The sequence below is a fragment of the Amphiura filiformis genome, chromosome 18, assembly GCF_039555335.1.
Source record: "Amphiura filiformis chromosome 18, Afil_fr2py, whole genome shotgun sequence".
NCBI classification, from domain to species: Eukaryota; Metazoa; Echinodermata; class Ophiuroidea; order Amphilepidida; family Amphiuridae; genus Amphiura; species Amphiura filiformis.
Genome location: NC_092645.1, coordinates 22223032 through 22245374, shown reverse-complemented (window position 1 = coordinate 22245374; position 22343 = coordinate 22223032). Strand labels below are relative to the sequence as shown.

Sequence of the window (22343 nt, the reverse complement as noted above, 5' to 3'; positions counted from 1 at the left end):
TGCCAAGTTATAAGCAAAAGTCTTTCATATTGGCGATGAAACGAGCAAAATAGGGAGATAGACATTGATACGAGGGAAGGGCGACACTGTGGACCTGCACAAGTGCATTGGGGTGCGATATGCTAGCGGGCCTTTTGTGATTTTAGGGCTTATTTGCAACGTTTTTACAGAAAAAAGTGGACTTTGTCATTCGGATTGGCATTCATTTTGTCAAATCAATGTAGATCAATTTACCAAGAGGGCGCTAGGCCATTAAAACACTGGTGTTAACATAATTTTTTTCTCTCCCGATTTTATTGACATAAGCAATCACCTCTATTGAAATAAGCTGATTGGTACTTCAGAGTTAACAATGAAATCAGATTACAGTAACTTACTGAATCCCTTGCGTTTTCGTATCTGAACAAAAGACTTACGGAAACTGAAAAGATAAAAAGACCCATAATCTCGAAATGCTACGAAGGTATGACTGGCCGATTCATTGCCGTTTTAATATATGGTCGTGGAAAGCTGGCATTTTGACAACTTGAATTTTGACCTCTGTATGACCCCCTTAATGACCTTAAATGAATTATATTTAAAACATGTTAAGAATGTCATAAGGATCATTGTATTTAAATTTCAGCTCAATTGAAGCATTTTGAAAACTTGACCTTTGACCCCTTTATTGCCCCTTAGTGACCTTAAATGAATTTAAAAATATTTTCAACATGTTTAGAATGTCATAAGGATCATTGCATATAAATTGCAGCTCAATTGGAGCATTTTTAAAAACTTGACCTTTGACCCCTTTATGACCCCTTAATGACCTTAAATAAATTTGAAAATATTTTTAAATGTTTAGAATGTCATAAGGATCATTGCATTTAAATTTAAGCTCAATCTGAGCATTTTCGGTTAAAATGACCTTTTTGACCCCTGTGACCCCTGGATGACCTCTGACGTTTGGAAATATTTTTTTTATATTCTTTATGTTTTCCTCTTTCATATGACACCACTCATGGGGTCATACCTTCGTGGCATTTAGAGATATGTCCCGTTTCAGACCAAAAGGTTGCCGAGTAAGGAAGTAAGGGAGTAAGGAAGTAAGGAAGCTTAAGGAAGTAACAAAGACTACTACCGGTATAGGCTGACCATTTCATGGTTCAGCAAAAATAACTTCCAAGCCACCTTTTTCAATTAAATAAGACAAAAATTGATGTGCCAATTGGAGTAAAATGGGACGCCATTGATTTAGGCCTATGTGCGAACTCGCACTGCCCCAACAAGAAAATCCCATCGAGTTATGCATGATTTATATGTGCATATTACACTGTTAAATAGGCCAGAACGAAATTCAAATTTGACGATATGTTTGCTAAACGAATTAATCCAAGGTTAAACGAAGGTTTCCAGTGGTATATAAAAATTCCCTTTAAAAGGGAAGGCCAGCCTCAATGCAGAAGAGGTCTTGTAAATAGTTTGGGTCACCGTGAAAGGCATTTTTAGGATCACGCTTACATCCATGTTACATGACAGTTCACCAAACCATCAATGGTGAGAACATGCACACTGAAACAGCAAAAAACATTAACTCCTATAGGGCCTAACTCCTGTCAACTCTTTAATTCATCACTCCAAATTGTTCTGTATTTTTGTCTTTACTGCTTTTTACCCATGCTTATTAAAAAAAAAAAAAAATTCACTGCAGTTGTTAGTTAATTCGCTATGTAAACTCAACTTACATGCACATTTTATTTTAAAATGATTTTATATTATTTCGCAATGTATAGTTTACTATAAAGTAGATAGTGGCAAGCACATGATAAAGGACTGATCATCATCACTACAATCTTCACTTTTAAACTGTATTTTTTGAATGTGTTGATTGTTAGTCCGAAACTCCTGCAAAGCTATGGACATGGCATCTTACCTACTCCATTCTGTAATAGTCTGCACTATGTGTTTTCTCAGTCTTCAATCATTTTGTTGAATGTAATTTTATGAATCAAATCGGGAATCAAATAAAAAAAGATAGAAAGTGGCCTCACTTTAGTTATGTGTCATTTTACAGTATTTATAATTTATAAAGTAAGACAATAATTTATTTATTTTCTATAAGGGCATGTCAGAATATGGGATATATTGTTCAATATTATAGCTAGCCCCTAAAAACTTTATTTTCCATCGGATTTTTCCCATTGAAAAGACAAAACTGATGTTAAAGATAGCAATAATATCATCAATAACTTTTGAGTCAATTTTATCCATAAAACGATAAAGGATAGGATAGATAATTACTTTGACTTCAATGTGGTCCATATAATGAAGATTTTGATTCTACAACATTATTAGATCTGTTATCAACATATCAATTATGCACTCACAGGCAACCAAACATCATGCTATGCTCAGTAGTCCACTGATATGACCTTGTTCCAGTGATCATTCCCCACTAATTACTAATTGTTGACCATGTCATTTTTTTGATATGCTGATTGCTGAACAAGTTTATGTTTATATGTGTAGGCCTAACCTATGATAACTTTTTAAGTCATAATTAATTCAAACATAACTTTGGCATTACTCAATCGTTTTCTTTCGTTGAAACGGCAAAACATACTTTCTTTTCCTTGCAAATCTAATTAGCAGACATCAAAAACATTTCCACCACAAGAAGTAAAAAATATAATTCATACCAATAGAAGAAGGCTATAATCTTAGCTAATCTATAGTGTACACAAATCCCATCTCAGAATTAGATACCAGCCCTACGGGCTGGCGAAAAATCTCAACTTTTTGAAAAAAGTGGGGGGAGAGATGAGGCTGTGGATCACGAAATGCCCTTTTAAGTGTTGCTCTGCTGTTTTTGCAGTGTAGGAGAGTATTTTATGTCCTTTGTCACACAGAAAATGCACTATAAAACCCATATAAAGGAGTAAATTTCCAACAAAAGAATATGTGAATAATGACATTTTTTTTTATTAATTATCACATGTTTTGACCTCCTCCAAATTTACGAAACCAGAAGAATATTTGGACCATTGCAACAAATGAGTTGTTGTAATGAGTAGATATAAATTCTGCTTCGAATGCATATCCCAAATTTGGCATAAGATCAACCGTTTTGGAATAATGGTCATTTATTTTTAAAGGGGGTAATTACTTATTGGTAGGTGTTTATTTAAAAGTGCATGTACCTGGAAGGAAAAGATGAGCATCTTACGAAAATTTTGTCAAATTTTCATATGATGGTCGGCTTTTCATCCCAGCAACATACACTTAAAGGTAGGTGATCATAATTATATTTTCGTATTGTGTTTTGTACCTCACATTAAGGCCTTTACCGAAATAATCCAATTCCCAAGTTTGAGGTAAATTGCACTAGCCGATTTGGGATACTATTAGAAGTATGAGCTTTCTTCTCATGCCAAAATCTTCATTTTGATAGGTAAAAGTGTGTGTGTGTGTGTGTGTGGGGGTGGGGGGGCGAGGCTGTCGAAATCTCCATTTTGATAGGAAAAACTGGGGGGATAAAGCTGTCGACCCATCTTTAAGTAGATATCATTAAAGTCTAGGTCGAGGACTGTTAAGGTAGACGAGGTATTGTTGTTCGAAGCAATCTTAAAAAAATCGATTTTCATTATCTAGATCAATATATTATTTATTGAAAAATGACACCTTGATGTTTTGCCAAAGTTCATTCTACAAATCATATACTTTGCAAACTTGCTTAATTCATTGTTGTTAATGAGTTATGTACATTTTACAAAAGTGTTGTTGTTTCAACAGACTTTACAACATAACTCAAGAACCACAGTACCTTATGTATATGTGTGATATTTGAATTCTTCTACATGCTTGCTATGAAATGAGCAATGCAGTTTTTGCCAAAGTTCACTACTGTGAACTACCAAATCGCAACAGTTCAAACAAGGCGGTTCTCGAACCACGAGTCTCGCCTGCTTTTGTGACCGCCTGCTTTTGCGATAACTGTTGGTAGAGAGGTAAATGAATTTGGCGGTTATCGGCTGGGCACGATTATCTGGCCGATGGTAACTGTACCCACCAAGTTTCATGCCCATGCAACAGTTTTTACTAATATGACCTCAGATGACCCCTGGTGGCCCTGAAATGACCTAAAATTTTGGCTCTAAATGTTGACTGTACCCCTCGTGCTAAGTTTCATGCCCATACGACAGTTTTTACTAATTTCACCTCAGATGACCCCTGGTGGCCTCGAAATGACCTTCCAAAAATTTGGCTTTAAATGTTGACTGTACCCACCAAGTTTCATGTCCATCCAACAGTTTTTACTAATTTGACCTCAGATGACCCCGAAATGACCTTCCAAAAATTTGGCTTGAAATGTTGACTGTACCCACCAAGTTTCATGTCCATACGACAGTTTTACTAATTTGACCTCAGATGACCCCTGGTGACCCCAAAATGACCTTCCAAAAATTTGGCTTTAAATGATGACTGTACCCACCAAGTTTCATGCCCATACGACAGTTTTACTAATTTGACCTCAGATGACCCCTGGTGACCCCAAAATGAACTTCAAAAAATTTGCCTTGAAATGTTGACTGTACCCATCAAGTTTCATGCCCATACGAGTTTTTAATAACTTGACCTCAGATGACCCCTGAGTGACCTCGGATGACCCCGTAATGACCTTCCAAAAATTTGGCAAAACCAAAGAACTATTTCATCAAAGTAATAAATCAAAACAGAAAGATGCTTCCTTTACGAGTTATCACTCATTGAAAGTGCTACTTTGCTATACTTTACATGGAAAGCGACTATCTTAAAGTCGTCATATTTCCTTAATTACATGACCGATCAAGCTGTTATTGGGATATGTGATGCACAGTTGAAAATTAATTATTAAAAGATTTGGTGACCTCAGTTGACCTTTGACCTTGTATGTGACCTTTGACCTCACGAAATTGGATCAAGTATGTTGCGCTGAAAAATCAAATTTGGCAATACCAAAGAACTATTTCATCAAATAAATCAAAACAGAAAGATGCTTCCTTTACGAGTTATCACTCATTGAAAGTGCTACTTTGCTTTACTTTACAAAGAAAGCGACTATCTTAAAGTCGTCATATTTCCTTAATTACATGACCGAGCAAGCTGTTATTGGGGTATGTGATGCACAGTTGAAAATTAATTATTAAAAGATTTGGTGACCTCAGTTGACCTTTGACCCTGTATGTGACCTTTGACCTCATGAAAATCTAATCAGGTCGAGTATCTCTGGCCACGCAACTCCCCACCAAGTTACGTCACTGTACCCCATACGGATCTCCAGATAATCTGTTCACAAGGTATTTTGCTTATTACGCATATATTATGCAAATTAGGTACTTAATTACCATATTTTACGCTCAAAATCTAATCAGGTCGAGAACATCTGGCCACGCTACTCCCCACCAAGTTACGTCACTGTACCCTATACGGATCTCCAGATAAGCTGTTCACAAGGGTTTTTTTGCTTGATACGCATCAAATTCGCATAAATTATGCAAATTAGGTACTTAATTAGCATATTTTGCGCTGAAAATCTAATCAGGTCGAGAACATCTGGCCACGCTTACTCCCCACCAAGTTACGTCACTGTACCCCATACGGATCTCCAGATAATCTGTTCACAAGGTATTTTGCTTATTACGCATAAATTATGCAAATTAGGTACTTAATTACCATATTTTGCGCTCAAAATCTAATCAGGTCGACACCCTTTGGTCATGCTACCCCCTATAAAGTTTCATCATCATAGCACTAACGGTTCTCAAGATAACGCGTTCACAAGCTTTTTCCGAACACACACACGCACACACGCACACACACACACGGACACACACACACCATAGTGATTACTAAGTCTCTCCCTGAACATTCAGGCGAGACAATAAAATAGTTAATAACCTTAAATGTCAATTTTTAATAATTTCCCATACAATTTGTATCATATCATGAAACTAAAAAAAAATCAAATTATTTGATATCACAAGGGGAGGGAAAAGGATGTAACTTGTCACATAAAGCAAAACAATAATGTTTTGCGGAAATAAAATCGGGTCGGGCCTGCTTTTACTGAGAGTCGGTCGGGTTACGCCAATCAACCAATTTTTTTTTGCCTTTTGCAGTTGGTTAGTTAAAGGAGGATTTTGTGATCCTAGCATCCTCTTTTTATGACATTTTTCAGTAGATACTGTATTGTTCCTAATAAGCGCCCAATCTCTATTAAACACCCACCCCCAATTTTTCCAAAATGGAAATTGAAAAAGCAATACGAGGGTTGACAAACAGAAGGCCTTAACTCAAAAAGTGCCTTTTTGAGAAACATGAGTAAAATAATATTTTGCATTGAAATGTGACCCAAGTATTATTGTGCTATAGATGCAATAGGAAGTTGATTGAGTTAAGGCTTTATGATTTTAAGAATCTGTGGGTATTACAGATTATTTTGGTACCAAAATCTCAAAATGGCCAAAAGTGAGTTAAGGCCTTCAGTTTGTCAACCCTCGAATAGAATGTACCATTATTAAGTGTAAATATACATGAAAAGAATGTTAGATCATTCTCACTGGATAATATAGGAAATTAATTTCTCATAATTGATCAGCCATTCCCCCTGCAAACACCCACATCTAAAGCTGGAATGGGTGGTGTTATTTTGGTCATTTAATGTAAAAACGTACACCAAAAAATTGATCCCTAATAAACGTCCAGCCTTCATGAAATGTCACGGCCCATGGGCGCTTATTAGCAACAATACGGTATCTATGAAAAAAGCTTATTCCCAAAATTTCAGTTGATTCCTATTTTGCGTTTGTGAGTTATGCATGATTATGTGTATTACATTGCTCCATAGGCCAGTGTTGTTATTTCGTTCTGGTATACCAGAAGGAAATTCAAATTTGACAATATTTTTGCTAAACGAAATAATGTGCAAGAAATTTTGGTACATAAACATTATGTAGAGGTAGCCAGAGGTTGCCAGTGGTATAAAAATCTCAACTTTTATTGAAAAAAGTGGGGGATGAGGCTGTGGATCACGAAATGCCCTTTTAACTGTATGGCGCAATGTTGGCTATTCGCTGCCGTAGTGCACATCAGTAACCATTGGTTACTGGTTCACACCTGGGCTCATACACCTGTTCTGAATTATGATATGCCATAGGCTTTGTGTTGTGATCATTTCGATCAGTGGTTCGTAACAAGAAAGGGTGAGCCAGTTAAGGGATCTAAAATGAGCGTTTATTGCGTTTCGACAGTATTTTTTGTGGGACATGAGAGCACCTCAGACCTATCGAATTACATTTTGAATCTGAAGCATGTCTTTCTGATATCAAATAATTTTCATTTTTCAAAATCACAATATAATACAAATTTTATGACAAATTATAAAAATTTGATATTTTTCAAATTTTGATATATAACAGTCCTCGAAGTAAATTATATAAATCTAATGATATATTCTTAAAGTGTATGTAGCAGGGAGGAAAAAGCCGACGGTCAATTGAAATTTTGACCTTTCATATTGAAGATATGGATTTTTTTCCCAAAAAGACCTAATTTTTTTGGTGTTTTGGGAAAAAAATCCATATCTTCAATCTGAAAAGGTCAAAATTTTCAATTGATCGTCGACTTTTCATCCCACCTACATACACTTTAAGTACAAATCATCAGATTTAGAAAGTTTACTTCAAGTACTGTTAAATATCAAAAATATCAATTTTAATGATTTGCCATAAAATGTGTATTAAATTGCGAATTTCAAAAATCAAAATTATTTGATATCAGAATGACATTCTTCGTATTCAGAATGCAATCGATATGTCTGATGTGCTCTAATGTCCCAAAATAAATACTGTCCAAACGTTCATACCCCAGCCCTTAAACTAGCAACGGTCATATTCTAATGTGCACTCCGACAGTGAATATAGAAAGTATATTTTTCTTGTTGTTTTACAAGTTACACCCTTTTACCATGTGAGGGTCATTGAAGAAAAGTTGACCCAAGCTGCGGCAAAAGGTAGCAAATTGTTGGTGAAGTAAATATAAGATACAGTCTTTTACCATATTATTAGGGACAAACATATCCTGGTGGCACTTTGTACAGGGGATTAGCCAGCCTTATTGGTCGGGGGGCAAAGATAACAAAAATTTTCCGGTTGCATCGTTTTGACCCGGTATTATCGGTGGGATATATACAATCCGGTTTTTTAAAGAGAATGTAAAGTCTTTGAGTATCCAAAATGGGGGTTTATTGGAACAATATGTGCACATAGTGCACACAAAATTGGTATTTTGCACTAATTTGGCCCATGATCAGGGTGAATTTTAGTGGAAAATGTGCTCCTTGCCACTTTTCTTTTCCTTCCTAATTTTCTCTTTTCATTTTTTTGTCGGGGGGGGGGCCCTTTTCTCTTTCGTTTTTTGTTGCTGCTGGCTACACCACTGTCTTTGTTGTCTCTGGCAAGACAGTTTAATAAATCACAGTAAAAAACAAAAAAAGTTACTGTCACTGAGTTAGTTCTAAATATCCATTCACTTCTTCCTTTTTTTCTTATTTTTCTTTGTTTTCTTCCATTCTTGTTTCATCTCCTGAGGCACTGACCTCACTGGAATTGTCTTCCCCGACAAAAAAGTCACCTTTGACACTTTTTTTTTTCTTTCCGCATCAAGTTCCGCCTCCTCGCTTGTCCTTTTCAGAGAAGTGGACTGCATACCACTTGTGTCCACCGATTGCAATGCTGGCAATTTGTCCGTTCTTGTGCTAGGCAAGGAATCTTTGCTCTTGCTCGACTCTGGGGGCGTTCTACTGGCAGCACCATGACCCTTTCCAGGTTTGCCTTGTATTCTTCCCTTGCTCGCTTCAACCACTTTCTGTCTCAGTTCTTCTAAGTTGGTGTCTTTGTATTGCAACCACGGCAAGGTGACGGCTGGCGTTCTGTCCTTGATGAAGTTTGCCAGTTTTGTGAACTCTGATGCAGATGCGTTATCCTTGCAACATTTCTACAAATAGAAAATTCAGACAAAAAGAATACTATAAAAGTGGAAATATTTGCTCTACATTTATTATCAAGCTGCTACCGCGAAAACAACAAAGCACAAATATACGTAAAAATCAGAAAACTGGCATCTCTGCCACTATTCAAGTCCTAGTCCAGAACTAAAAATATATAAATTGATTAAAAAAACCACTTACGTTGAATCCCAGTGCTATGATTGACCTGGCTCTCATCATTTTACTCAATGTCTCACTCAACCCAGATAAAGCGAGGGCAGGCACCCCCCGGCAGGCAGCAAGGGTCAGTAGATGACCGGTCAGAATTGGAGGCTTTGCTGAGCGACACACAACGACAAGGTCAAGTTGGCCTTTTTCTAGCGATTTGGTTGTTCCATTCACTCCAAACACAACATACGATCTGGATATTAAATGAATTAAAATAAAAATTTGTTTGAAAGTAAAACAGTGCTGAATTGCATGACCATCAGGCCTTCAAAAATAAGTCTTAAAAAAACTTTTTGTTTTCCTGTAGGCCATGTGCAAATTGTGGTGTTTATTTGAGCAATTTTACCACATTTGGGGAATCCAGAAAAAATGATATTTCAAGGAAAAAATGAATGACAAAATTGTTTCAATTTATCCTTCACTTTCAAGCTATCCCTACCAGAGTTGGCACAATTTAAATTGACTGATTTAAATCACATTTTAAATTGAATGGTTTTTTTAATCACTCATTTAATCACTCATGTAATCATTGACCGTTTAATACTTCATTCCTAATGCTTAGAACTTACGACATGTGGGTACAAATACAATTTAAATACCTATGTCATTTGTGACCCCTCGGCACAACTGAGCCCGGATGTCGCCAGTGCCACTATTGAGATATGCTCCATTGAACTTACCAATAAACAATAGGAAACAAAGGATTTATTGACTGTTTTATTGATTTTTCACTACTTAAATGTCAAGTACTATATACATGATATACATCATTTTAAAGCTAATTTTAAGCAGAATATTTTGGTTGAATATCTCAAAAATGATGATTGGCGACATCCGGGCTCAGTTGTGCGAGGAGTCACATTTTATCTATTGCTAAAAAATACCTTCAAGGTGCAAAGGATTTTCCCATGATTTTACCAAATATTTCCTTTGAAATTTTCACATGTAAAAACATGTTTTGATTTTTTTATACAATAAAATATCTGATATGATATGATTATGCATGTCTAGTATTCCATTGGTCTCTTTTGACTCTTATCTTGGGGTATAGCAGTTCTTGGAATCAAAACATTTGTTTTATATCGATTTAAATAAAAAAATCCTGATTTAAATCAAATAAATAATTTATTTTTTTGTTAAATCAGAAAAATTGCCAACCATGATCGCTACAAAATCAAATTAGTGTTACACATTCATAGAGATCAAGAGCATTTCAGTGTTGTATTTAAACTGCTAATGAGTCATCATTTGCAACTTGAGGTAAAACAATATTCTGTGACTCAACCCAATTGACTTTGTACAGTAACTTGAGTGATTTGACTTGAGCTAGAAAAATAGGCCAACTGACTTGAATTGACCTAAATATTTGGTGACTTGTTACAACCTTTTCTTATTTCATAAAACAACAACTCACCTACCCAGATTCCAGTCACTATTAAACCCGAGTCTCCAAGTCTTGAGGCAAGTTGAGTCGAGTCTTTAGGGGGCAGTCACTATTTACGCCAGGGGTGGGGATGGAGGATTGAAGGGGGAACACGAAAAAAAATTCTATTATGATTGGGGGGAACACGAATTATATTTATTCCATTTGGGGGAACATGAATTTTCCCCCAGTATATTAAAAAAAAAAAAAAAAAAAAACACTGTAAAACAGGAAAAGCAGAGTGACAGAGCGGTAGTACATGTTGATATTAAAGCATATGTGCATATTCACTACTTTATTTAATCTTTTGACAGCCTTGGTGGCATGACATGTTTTCTTGGATTACATGTAACATAAAATACAATGTACAAACAAGGCTGATTCACTACTGATTTTTACAGTGAAAGTCAAAATTGTTCCCAGGTTTGTGAAAGTGCAGGCTACAGGTATTGTTTTTGTTAGGGAGGGGGAACCTGAATTTTTTTACCTGATCGATGGGGGGAACCTGAATTTTTTTCTGAAGCCAACAGGGGAACATGAAAACATTTGAGGAAAAGTTGGAAAATCCTCCATCCTCCCCCCTGGCGTAAATAGTGACCGCCCCCTTAGAGTAGACATTTCATTTCCAGATTCATTTCAGGTTGGAGACTCAGGTCTCAAAATTTTGAGTCAAATCATTCGAGTTGAGTCAAATCATTTGAGTTGAGTCCATACAACACGGTTGTTTGATGGGATCATTTATTAGTTTTTCAAACAAAACATCATGTACAACCAAATTTTAGACTTAAATAGCTAAATGTGATATCATGCTAATGTATGCAGATGCTTTTGAGTCATTCTCAACTTTAATTTCCCCTCTTTTACAAAGTTATTCACTTTTATAGCATTTTTATAGCTTTTTCGGATATAAAATGTATCTATTAAAGGCCCATTCAGTGATTTGCTCATCCGGACGATCGTAAAAATCATCAAAATTCAGATTTTGGTACCTTTGTAATTGGCATAGATGTGCTAACATAGCCTGCTAGTGGTTCGGTCGAAAGCCGTGTATTTTAAACAAAATAAAGCATTTACATGAATCTGGACTTTTAATACTGACAGTACAAAAAGTCCGACTCGAGATCGAAAGAAGCTCACTCTCCACCATACCAACACGCGCTATGCGTATTGTTTCTACTACTTATTACATCAGTAGCTACTATTTTAAACAAAATACACAATTTTAACTGTTTTTCATATTTGAATTGACCGTTAGTTTGCCTCGGTGACGTTTAATTGCTTATTTTGTTTTCTACTACAAAAATTAAGCGCCTGTTACTCTGTTTTAAATCAATTTAGACTCTACTTCCCCGTGTTAGAAACACTGGACTAGGAAGTTTTTCCAGTCGATTAAGTGCCAAGACTGTACGAAAATCTCGATTTTCTCGAGTCGATCTGAGTTGAAGTAGAAACCTTTCTAAAACTTCTGTTTTTGACTAATTTGTCGATGTATTCAGGGAAAAGTGGTTTAATGAAATTCTGTAGACTTATTCTTTATTTCGAAGGAACTCTGACAAATTTCCATTTTTTTTTAATGTTCCTGTGAAATCACTGAAAGGGCCTTTAATGATAAAATTGGTGGCGCTATTTAGTTACTGGAAATTACTCTTTCAAGCTCTTAATACACTTAATTCCTTTTATTGTTTGATAAAATATGTTTATAAAATTTCTTTGTTACTGGTTTCACCTATTCCAGCTATTTTAATGGCAGTATTAATCACCTACCCCTTACAAATAAAGAAATATGATTTACGATAAATAGCGCCATCTATAGTTTGCATTTAGTTAATAATGAAGCCAATTCTATATACATCAAACAACCGTGACAAGTCTGCACCTACCTAAGTTCAACTTTGCGTTTCTTAGCTTCCTCCACACGTACCAAAGACTCTGTTGTCCATTTCTTTTCTGCCCAAGTTTTCCCTTGCTTCATTTTCTTCATGTTTGGCAAAATTCTGTATGGCTCAAAAGTTCTGAATAAAAAGAAGCCATGCAAAATCGGTCGTAAGTCGGAAAATCTAGTTTGCAGATATGGGGGTAGACTGCTTTGCATTCCTTCTTTAAACAATTCATACCATTCCATGCATAAAATACAACACATCCCCAGTGACTGCCCTGCCCAGAGAAAAAGGACTGCTTTAATTGGAATGTGACTTTGTGACCCACCATTATCTTAACACATAGACTCAACCTCTTTCATCTCCAATATGAGATGAATGTTAATGAAGTAAAAATCAATGTGGGTGGTAATCTTAATACATGTTTATGCATGGCCCTATTAACCCAACCCATGGTCCAGGTGGGTAGCTCTATATCTGAGTCAGGTAACATAAACCACAGGATCTGTGCATCATATTTTTAATGAGGTAGCATCATACTCGGTATTAGAATGCATTGTATATTCTAAATATAGTAGACCATTTTTCTCATGGATATATAGCTGTTGGAGTCAGAACAGGATTGGTGGATTTTCCATGGTCAGAGGGATTAGAGGGGTGATAAATTTAAATGGTCTACTAGAGTAGACTAATATGGGGAAAATGTATCGGTATTTCTAATTCCTTTGTTTTTGTGATGACAAAACTTTGAATAACTTTTTAACAATAGATGATTGTTTCATCATGGCCAAAGAGGTAACACAATAGGAAGTACCCTATTTGACGTAATTATCCTGTGTTTAAGTCACTTGGAGGGTTCACTGAAAACTGCCCCTTGTCAACAGAGAACAAGCAGACCTCGCCTAGTGTCTGCTAATGTAAACGGTTTGGTGGCTCTGAAAAGAGCCTTTTAGTGAAGACTGCCCCTTGTCAACAGAAGCCATCAGTAGGCATCGGTAGGCAGATATCTTTTTGACATTGGGGGATGAGGTTGGAAAATATTCTTGAAGAATAGTGAATCCAGCACATTTTGGCGACAGAATAAGTTGATGTTACAAATGCATGCAAAGCGCGCGAAAAATGTTGCTATTTTGAAGCTAAACTGATGAAATATGGTGCAAAAGTTGAATAAATGCACTTTTGGGGCTAAAATGGGCAAATGTGAGATAAATTTGGTCAGAAACCTATATTCAGGCGTCAACATTGGGGGGTATGATTGTATGGAGCATGATCATCCCCCCTTGGCAAAATATTGGGGGGGGATAAATCCCCCCATCCCCCCGGGATCTACGCCTATGTCGGTAGGCAAGAGGCAGCCTACATATCTCATTCTTAGGGCTTTGTCCTGAAGAAGTCAGAGCTACTCCTGACGAAAATTTGACAGTTCTAAGCTTGTCCGACGACCAACCCACTAAAAACTTACCATACTAATTGTTACAAACTCCTGTCGTAAAAGCCTATCCCACAATTCATGCTTGGCAAGTTTGGTCCCCTTGTACTGGATTTTTGTGTGTGTTGCCTTACCTTGATATTTGTTCCAGAATCTTGGGTGTTTCTCCAACTGCAACTCCTGGCCTTGAAATTGATAAAACACAAAATATGAGAATGAATAGGTTATCTGGTTATTCCAGTTGAAATCCATACACCCCCATGGAAGATATGACCTTTGACCTCCACGCAGTTAGTGTGAATATCAAAAAGGGTGACTACATTTGAAATATGTACCCCCTGTGTGGAAGATTAAGGTCATGTCCTGGATTTATCTATTGCATAAGGTGGTACTACACCCCCTGATAAATTTTGTGACTAATTTTGCATTTTTCTCAAAAAGTAACTGATAAAAGTGATTAATATAGGGGCAAGGAATCCAATTACTTCACTGAAATTTCAGTGATTCAAGACAAGTGGTTCATTATAATGTGAAGATATGAGGTACATTCTAGCGGTACCTCGTAACATAATGTACCGTAAATGACAGCTGTATCACAGTGTAGGTGTAACAGGCAAACGTTAGTTAACACATTTGCTAGTCAGCCAAATAGGTCCAAAAACACAATACAAATTTTACATAGAAAATTAAAAGAAAAGATAGGTCAAGGAAACCTGCATAAATATGTTGTCTAACTTGACCCAAACGTATAATTTATTTTTGTGATGAGAGGGATTTTAATAGCAGTTCCATATACATGTACATGAAGAAAAGCTTCTCTATCATGAGAAGGGAGGGGAGCATGGCCGAGTGGTTAAGGCGTTGGACTGTGAATCCAAGGGTCGAGGGTTCGAAATCTGAGTAGGTCCACTTGAGCTCAGCTGGCTCTTTGTGTCCTTGAGTAAATCACTTCACCCTACTTGCTTTAAGTGCTTCGGAGGACATTTTAAGCCGTCAGTCCTGTGTACATGTATTTCTGACATTAATGCAGTGTGCACGTTAAAGAACGTCACAGGCTATTTGAAAAGAACAGGCTAGGTGATCATCCCGGTACTGTTGACTGTACTTCAAAAATACACTCATCTACTCTACAATGTAGGTTCCAGAGTAAAAAAGAATAAGTACAGCTTGTCTGTACACAGTGCGATAATACTCATACATAGGAGGCACTAATGCGTTTTGGGTCAAGCTGGAAGAAAAAAAATCCCAGGTAAATTTTGGGTTGCCACATTCAGCCTGCATCTATCCCAATTACAGTCCCCGAAATGGTCTACTTTTTTAGCCGACCTCAATTCGGAAACATTTAGTGATAGTTAAAAATGCGATCCCCAACCCTTTGGTTACCTTTGGACGAATTTGTAGAAATCTCTGCGGAGTCTCCGTGTCTGAAATTCCTCGGTACAAACATCGAAAATGTCGCATTCTCAGTCCCGGTGATGATACTATAATCCGCATTGCTGATTTCATACATGAATATGCATATCTCTGACCCCTGTAAGGTCAAAAACGTGGCGTTGATTTCAACCAATCCGATCCACCGATTGTGACCAAGTGCATGCGCGTATTTTGGGGGGCTTTGGGGGCGCCAGCCCCAAGGGGTTTAAAGCAGGGGGCGGCCAAAATGAAGGGGCGGCGGAAGAAGTAGGGGCAGCAAAAACAGGGGCGGCAAAAACGAAGGGGCGGCAAAAAGAATTAGTAAATAAAAAAGGGCGGAAAAATTTGATAAAGCAAAATTTTTTTTGAAAAAATGGTACTAACTTTGTCATTTTGAGGAATGACAAAGTTGTTTTTGGAAACTTAGATGTTTGTTTCAACTGACGATGTAGGATCGCAAGGTGAGTGAATTCGTGAAGAGATTTGCTTGTTTGAGTGATAGTAGGATACGGGATGTAGGCTAGTCCAATGTGTTTGACCTGCTCCAACGTCTCAATTCACGCGGAATTATTCGTACCTGCTAACCAGACAGCAATACTGTAGGTATCCCAGGCAAACCTTAGTTGGGAACACATTTGCTAGTCAGCGAAATTCGCTGAAACCGGGGCTCAAACACAATGCATATTTACATAGAAATTTGAATTTTTTTCGAGAATAGGTCGGTGAAGGAAACGATACATAAATATGTTTTCTATACTTCACTTGACCCAAATATATGATTTTTATGGTGATAATCAAGTCGCACATGGAATTTTAGAGGATTTTGATAGCAGTTCCATTAAAAAAGCTGTTATCGCCATGAGACTAAGATCTAGAAACACCCCTAAATGCCGTTTTGGGGAATTTTGCTAGCAGAATCTTTTTGATGATAGTCAATCTTTGACAAGATGTAACTTTGTTACGGAAAATGCTAGACTCGCTTGCCAGTCCTATATACGCCGTACCTATGTATATTAAGGACTGGCTTACGCCATTTTGGATGTCAATGGGAAATACACATTTAACGATTTGCGCCGGTTAGAAACTTGAAATAAAATCTTTAAAATTTCATCAATGTATATAAAAGTGGTACCAACCTTATTGTGCTTGCTAATTTAAGACTCGCTTGAAACAAAATTAAGGATCGAATGCATTTTAGTGTCCAAAAGACAAAATTATCGTCAAAGTTCTGCGAAATCGGCTCCCTTGAAGGGTTCAGAATTCGAATCGAAGCGAAAATATCCGATCTTTGCGATCAAAAACACAAAATTACAACTTTAAACATACTATTGGCAAAAGACATTATTACCAAACAATATAGAATAGAAAATTTGACATCATTTTCTCAAAATATTGAAGAAATTTGCTCACTAGATATCGAAAAAGTACGCAATCCAATTCCCGTTCAAACGCGTGCATAACAGTGGCGTAACTCCTATGGGCTCTGGGGGGCCGCGCCCCCGGGCACCCGGGCTAAGGGGCACCCAAGCCTGGATAGCCTTTGACACGATAATACTTTGTTATAGGAAAGAAGTGGAAACCTTTACCCACCATGCATAGAATTACTCTTCATTTGGGTGCCCTTCAACACAAAATTTTTCGCAAGGCTTGCAAGCATTGAAACATAAATTGCCATTTTAAAGACCTAAATTCAACTTGATTTAATACCAAATTAGTGGTATTTTTGCACGCCTGCACGCAATTGTTTTAGGAAGAGGGGGTATTTTGTATTCTTGCCCCTGATCGCCACAATCACTAGTTACGTCACTGCAGCTAGTAGCTGCTAGTGATGAGTCTTCAAAAGTAAAGACATTGGAGAATATGAAAACATTTTGTTTTATTAACATGCACTGCATTAGCTTGTATTGAAACATGAAATAAATTTAATCTGAAACACTATTTGTAAGTTATTCGGTAGGTCTATACATGTATGCCTTTCAATACCAACATTGATTAGCTCTGCACCATGCACACCCTTGGTTAGGGGCACCCGAACTACTTTCGCCCCCGGGCACCCTGTCCCAAAGTTACGCCACTGGTGCATAATCCCCACTAGAAAATGCTATGACAAAAATGTTTTCAGTTTTGGCTTTCTTTACTAAAGGGCTTTAATTTGATATGTAAAATGATGCAGTTTGATGGCAAATTTGAATTCACCTAGCATACCTAAATACTGCGTATTAGCATTGCTGTATGGAACCAGACATACCATGCATGCCAGTTCCAATAATCGAAACTCCCGGCTCCGACCGGGAGTTCCAACAGGTGCTGTGTATGTGTTTGTATGTGTTTAATGTGCATTCACATACACACTTAGCCGTCGGTTCGAAGAAATCGTTGCTCCAAAAATGATTGCAAATTACACATTTGTAATCATTTTTCACCACAAAATATGATATGAAAACACAGGTGAGCAATGTATGAATATATGAGGTGAAACAGGTTATTAATTATTGTCAATATTAATATTTTGCGACATTTATAATGAAAATAATTAACACTCCAGCCACCCTATGGCACCTTCTACAACTTGAGAACAAGTCCTCAAACGACTTGAACACATTGAAAAAGCGTTGAACAAGAATGGCTATCCCTCAAACCTCATTCACAAGGCAATCAAGAAACAGACAGGAGAACGATCAGAAGAATTGTTGGATGATGAACACAAAGGCGTTACCTTCATGCCATATATCAAAGGTGTATCAGACAAAATCTGTCGGTTTCTAAACCGATCAGGGGTCAAAACATTCTACTCTAGGTCGGCCAAATTAAGAGACATCCTAAGCCACCCAAAAGATCCTCTGCCCAAGGATCGTGCACCATGTGTGTACTCTATACCTTGCAGTTGTGGTGAGCAATACATAGGCCAAACCAAACGACCACTAAAGGTCAGAATATCTGAACATCGAAGAGCCACAAGACAAAAGAAAGAAGAAGGCTCGGCATTAGCTGAACATGCTTGCAAAGAAGGCCATGAACCTCTGTGGGACGAAACAACAAAACTGGCACAAGTTTCTCACTTGGGGATGAGGTTGACCCGTGAAGCGTTGGAAATCAGAGTTAATGAAACTTCTACTATCAATAGAAATGACGGCAAAGACATCAGTCGTATGTGGCGCTTTCTATTTTCAAACAACCAATCACAGAGCCGCTAATCTTATCACATTGTATGTGGCGCTCTCTATTTTCAAACAACCAATCACAGAGCCGCTAATCTGTACCACGTCCGCAATTTAGTGATATAAACGCTCATCGTGCATACAATCAATCAATCGGTCCATGAGTGGCCAAACGGTTCCTGGTAAGCCGTATACTTCTATTACAGTATATGCAGTCTACATGTTCTCTGTTGACAAGGGGCAGTCTTCATTGAACAGCTCTTCCTCAGAGCGAACAAACCTTTAATTTAGCAGATAGGCGAGGTCTGCTTGTTTTCTGTTGACAAGGGGCAGTCTTCAGCAAACGGCTCTTTTCAGAGCCACCAAAACTTACAAATTCAGCAGATAGGCGAGATCTGCTTGTTTCTGTAGACAAGGGGCAGTCTTCAGCAAACGGCTCTTTTCAGAGCCACCAAAACTTACAAATTCAGCAGATAGGCGAGATCTGCTTGTTTCTGTAGACAAGGGGCAGTCTTCAGCAAAGCGGCTCTTTTCAGAGCCACCAAAACCTTTATATTAGCAGATAGGCGAGATCTGCTAGTTCTCTGTAGACAAGGGGCAGTCTTCATTGAACGGCTCTTTTCAGAGCCACCAAAACTTACAAAATCAGCAGATAGGCGAGATCTGCTAGTTTCTGTTGACAAGGGGCAGTCTTCAGCAAACGGCTCTTTTCAGAGTCATCAGTAGACAAGGGGCGGTCTACATGTCTCATTCTTAGGTAGGCCTACTTTGTCCTGAAGAAGTCAGAGCTACTCCTGACGAAAGCTTGACAGTTCTAAACTTGTCCGACGGCGAACCCGCTAAAAACCCACTAATTGTTATGAATTCCCGTCGTAAAAGCCTATCCCACAATCCTCAAACGAGGTATGTATATCAACGTTCGAAATTTGTAGTTACTACAACTGCATGCATGCATGATACGACTTAGTCACGATTATGCACTTTCAGTTTCCCACGCGTTTGAACAGGAATTGGATTGCGTACTTTTTCGATGTCTAGTGAGCAAATTTTTTCAATATTTTGAGAAAATGATGTCAAATTTTCTATTCTATATTGTTTGGTAATAATGTCTTTTGCCAATAGTATGTTTAAAGTTGTAATTTTGTGTTTTTATCGCAAAGATCGGATATTTTCGTTCGATTCGAGTTCTGAACCCTTCAAGGGTGCAGATTTCGCAGAACTTTGACGATAATTTTGCCTTTTTGGACACTAAAATGCTTTCGATCCTTAATTTTGTTTCAACCGAGTCTTAAATTAGGAAGCACAATACGGTTGGTACCACTTTTATATACATTGATGAAATTTTAAAGATTTTTTTTCAAGTTTCTAACCGGCGCAAATCGTTAAGTGTGTATTTCCCATTGACATCCAAAATGGCGTAAGCCAGTCCTCAATATACATAGGTACGGCGTATATATAGGACTGGCAAGCGAGTCTATGGTTGGCTATTCGGTCATTACGTGTATTAATACGTGTATTCGAAATTTCGAATACGGCGTAATAGAATAGGCCAATCAGCGTTGAGTTTCGAGAACGTGGGGAGGAATTTTTAAAGCCCGTGTATTTAAATCGAGTAATGCGTAAACAACCTCGTTCACTGCAGATAAAAATTCGGAAATAATTTTAATCCTCACCGTGCTACATCACGCCGTTTTTTGTAAGAAACGGGAATGAACAGAACATGCTAAAAGATCAGAGAATAAAGTCGTTTTTGGTATTTTCATATCTTTTTAGGAGAGAAGGGTTAAAGGTAGGCCTATCGGCTTCCTTTATACAAAATGCTTTTTCAAAAATTCTCTTGGGGGAATTAAAATGCATTTATTCCGTGTTGAAATATTTTCTAATGTAGCAAATAATAGATAGGATACACTCCACTATACCAACTTATTCCGTCCTGGAATAAAAACATTTTAAACAGCGGATAGTGTATGTAACAAATGAATTAGCAATATCTGTATATATCTGTCTCCACACTGAATCCTAAAGTATTAGGCTAGGCTACATATAAATTATAATAGGAATTATTCTTTGAAAGTAGAGAATATTAGAACAGTGACCGTATCCTGCCCCTAAAGCGGCCGATACCGAACAACACATACACAACCATGCCCTTGACCTGCGGTTCTCTAAATTCTGAGGGATTTGCATGCTGGTCAGGTACAAGATAAATATACAGAGTGACCTTCAACTTCTCCGTGTTTGGTCAGACCTACTGTATAGGCGTATGCTGCATGGGGTATACCTGCATAAGTTAGTGTTCATGTATGTTCAAACCTGAAACTAGTATAGGCCTACCTCAGGTTCAAACACATGTTTCACACTTAAGTGTACGCTGCATGACTGTATGTTTCTGTTTTCAGGGATGATTATCCTAATGTCTAATAAATGATGGGGACAGTAATTTGGTAGTATGCACCCTTACAACACACATCGCGCGGCGTTTCTTTATGCAAAATAAACGTTATGCCAAACATACTTTGTAAGTATGTAGAAATGAATGCTATATCGGGTCCGTTTCAAAAAGCTTCAAAATAATCTTCATTCATATTCTTCTGCCGCTTCTTATAGTTTATTCTTATGATAATTATAAGCTTTTTGATTATTAAGTGAAGTTTGTTATTAGTGCACGAGGACAAGTGCCAATTGCGTTGATATCACATGCGGGCAGTCTCACGAGGTCGAAATTGTAACCCACGTTCTCGAATCTAAACGCTGATTGGTTGATTCCATTACGCGTATTCGAAATTTCGAATACACGTATTTAGTACACGTTATGACCTGCTTAGCCAACCATACGAGTCTAATACGACTCATGTACTATCATATACTGCATGATCATGCATGCATGTCAGAAATTAATATTTTGTTCTGGGTCTGATTACATGATTATTCGGACTAGACTGCCTGTATAATTAACCAATTTCTATAACACATAATAGGATTGTGGCTTTAAACTTGTCTCAGAGATAAACCTACCATTCTGGAACATAAGGTGAAAACAGGACATTCTTGACAGTGACTTGATCTTTCTTTTTTCCTCGCACTGTTTTCGCCTGTTTTTTCACCGTGGGCGCTGACATTTTGAAATTCTGATTATAGTTAGATCCCTGTTTTGCACAGAGCACCGAAATACAGCGGGCGCTCGCCCGCCCGCCCGCCCAGATAACCAACCCTGCAGATAACCAGACCCTGCAGATAACATGCATTTATATTGGCCCAATGTTGGTTTTCGAACGCCAACTAGCAGATTTAAAAATAAATAAAAATACATTTTAAATGAAAAATAAATGAAAATGAATCATGATAAAAATTATTATGATTTTAAAATAAATATAGGCCTACAGGAATTATACCAGTAGGGCGGGAGTAGGGCCTACTAGAGAATATCATGTATGAACAAATAAAGTCGTCATTTTAATAAATGACAAACTTTATAAAATTAAAATCATGCTAGCCTACAGTGTCATCTAAATAAATTTAAATTAATTCATGAATGATAAATAAATAAAAGTTCCCTGATGAAATTTAAAAAATACTAATGTAAACAAATAATATATAAGGCCTAGCTATACAAATAAACGTAAAAAAAGAGATTTAAAAAAAATTTAAAATGAATAAACGTAAAGGCCTATAAAAAAGATTTAAAAAAAAATCTAAAATGAATTCAGTGTAGACCTAATTTTTAATTGTATTTTTACAAATTTAAAAATAAAATAATGATAATATTAATAATAAATAGTAGGCCTATAAAATAATAATAAAAAATAATAGG

The 22343-nt window shown here is 37.1% G+C and overlaps 1 protein-coding gene across 1 annotated transcript; it reads right to left on the bottom strand.

Annotated features, from left to right (window-relative positions):
- Positions 1 to 8138: 8138 nt before the first annotated feature.
- LOC140139996 (ribonuclease P protein subunit p38-like) lies at positions 8139 to 21666 on the bottom strand. The gene is made up of 5 exons (XM_072161805.1): positions 21548 to 21666; positions 14096 to 14146; positions 12536 to 12667; positions 9206 to 9425; positions 8139 to 9012 (listed from the first exon to the last, which is right to left on the bottom strand). The coding sequence occupies exons 1-5, from the start codon at positions 21649 to 21651 to the stop codon at positions 8545 to 8547; spliced, it is 975 nt and encodes a 324-aa protein (XP_072017906.1). The 5' UTR covers positions 21652 to 21666; the 3' UTR covers positions 8139 to 8544.
- Between the last annotated feature and the right edge of the window lie 677 nt (positions 21667 to 22343).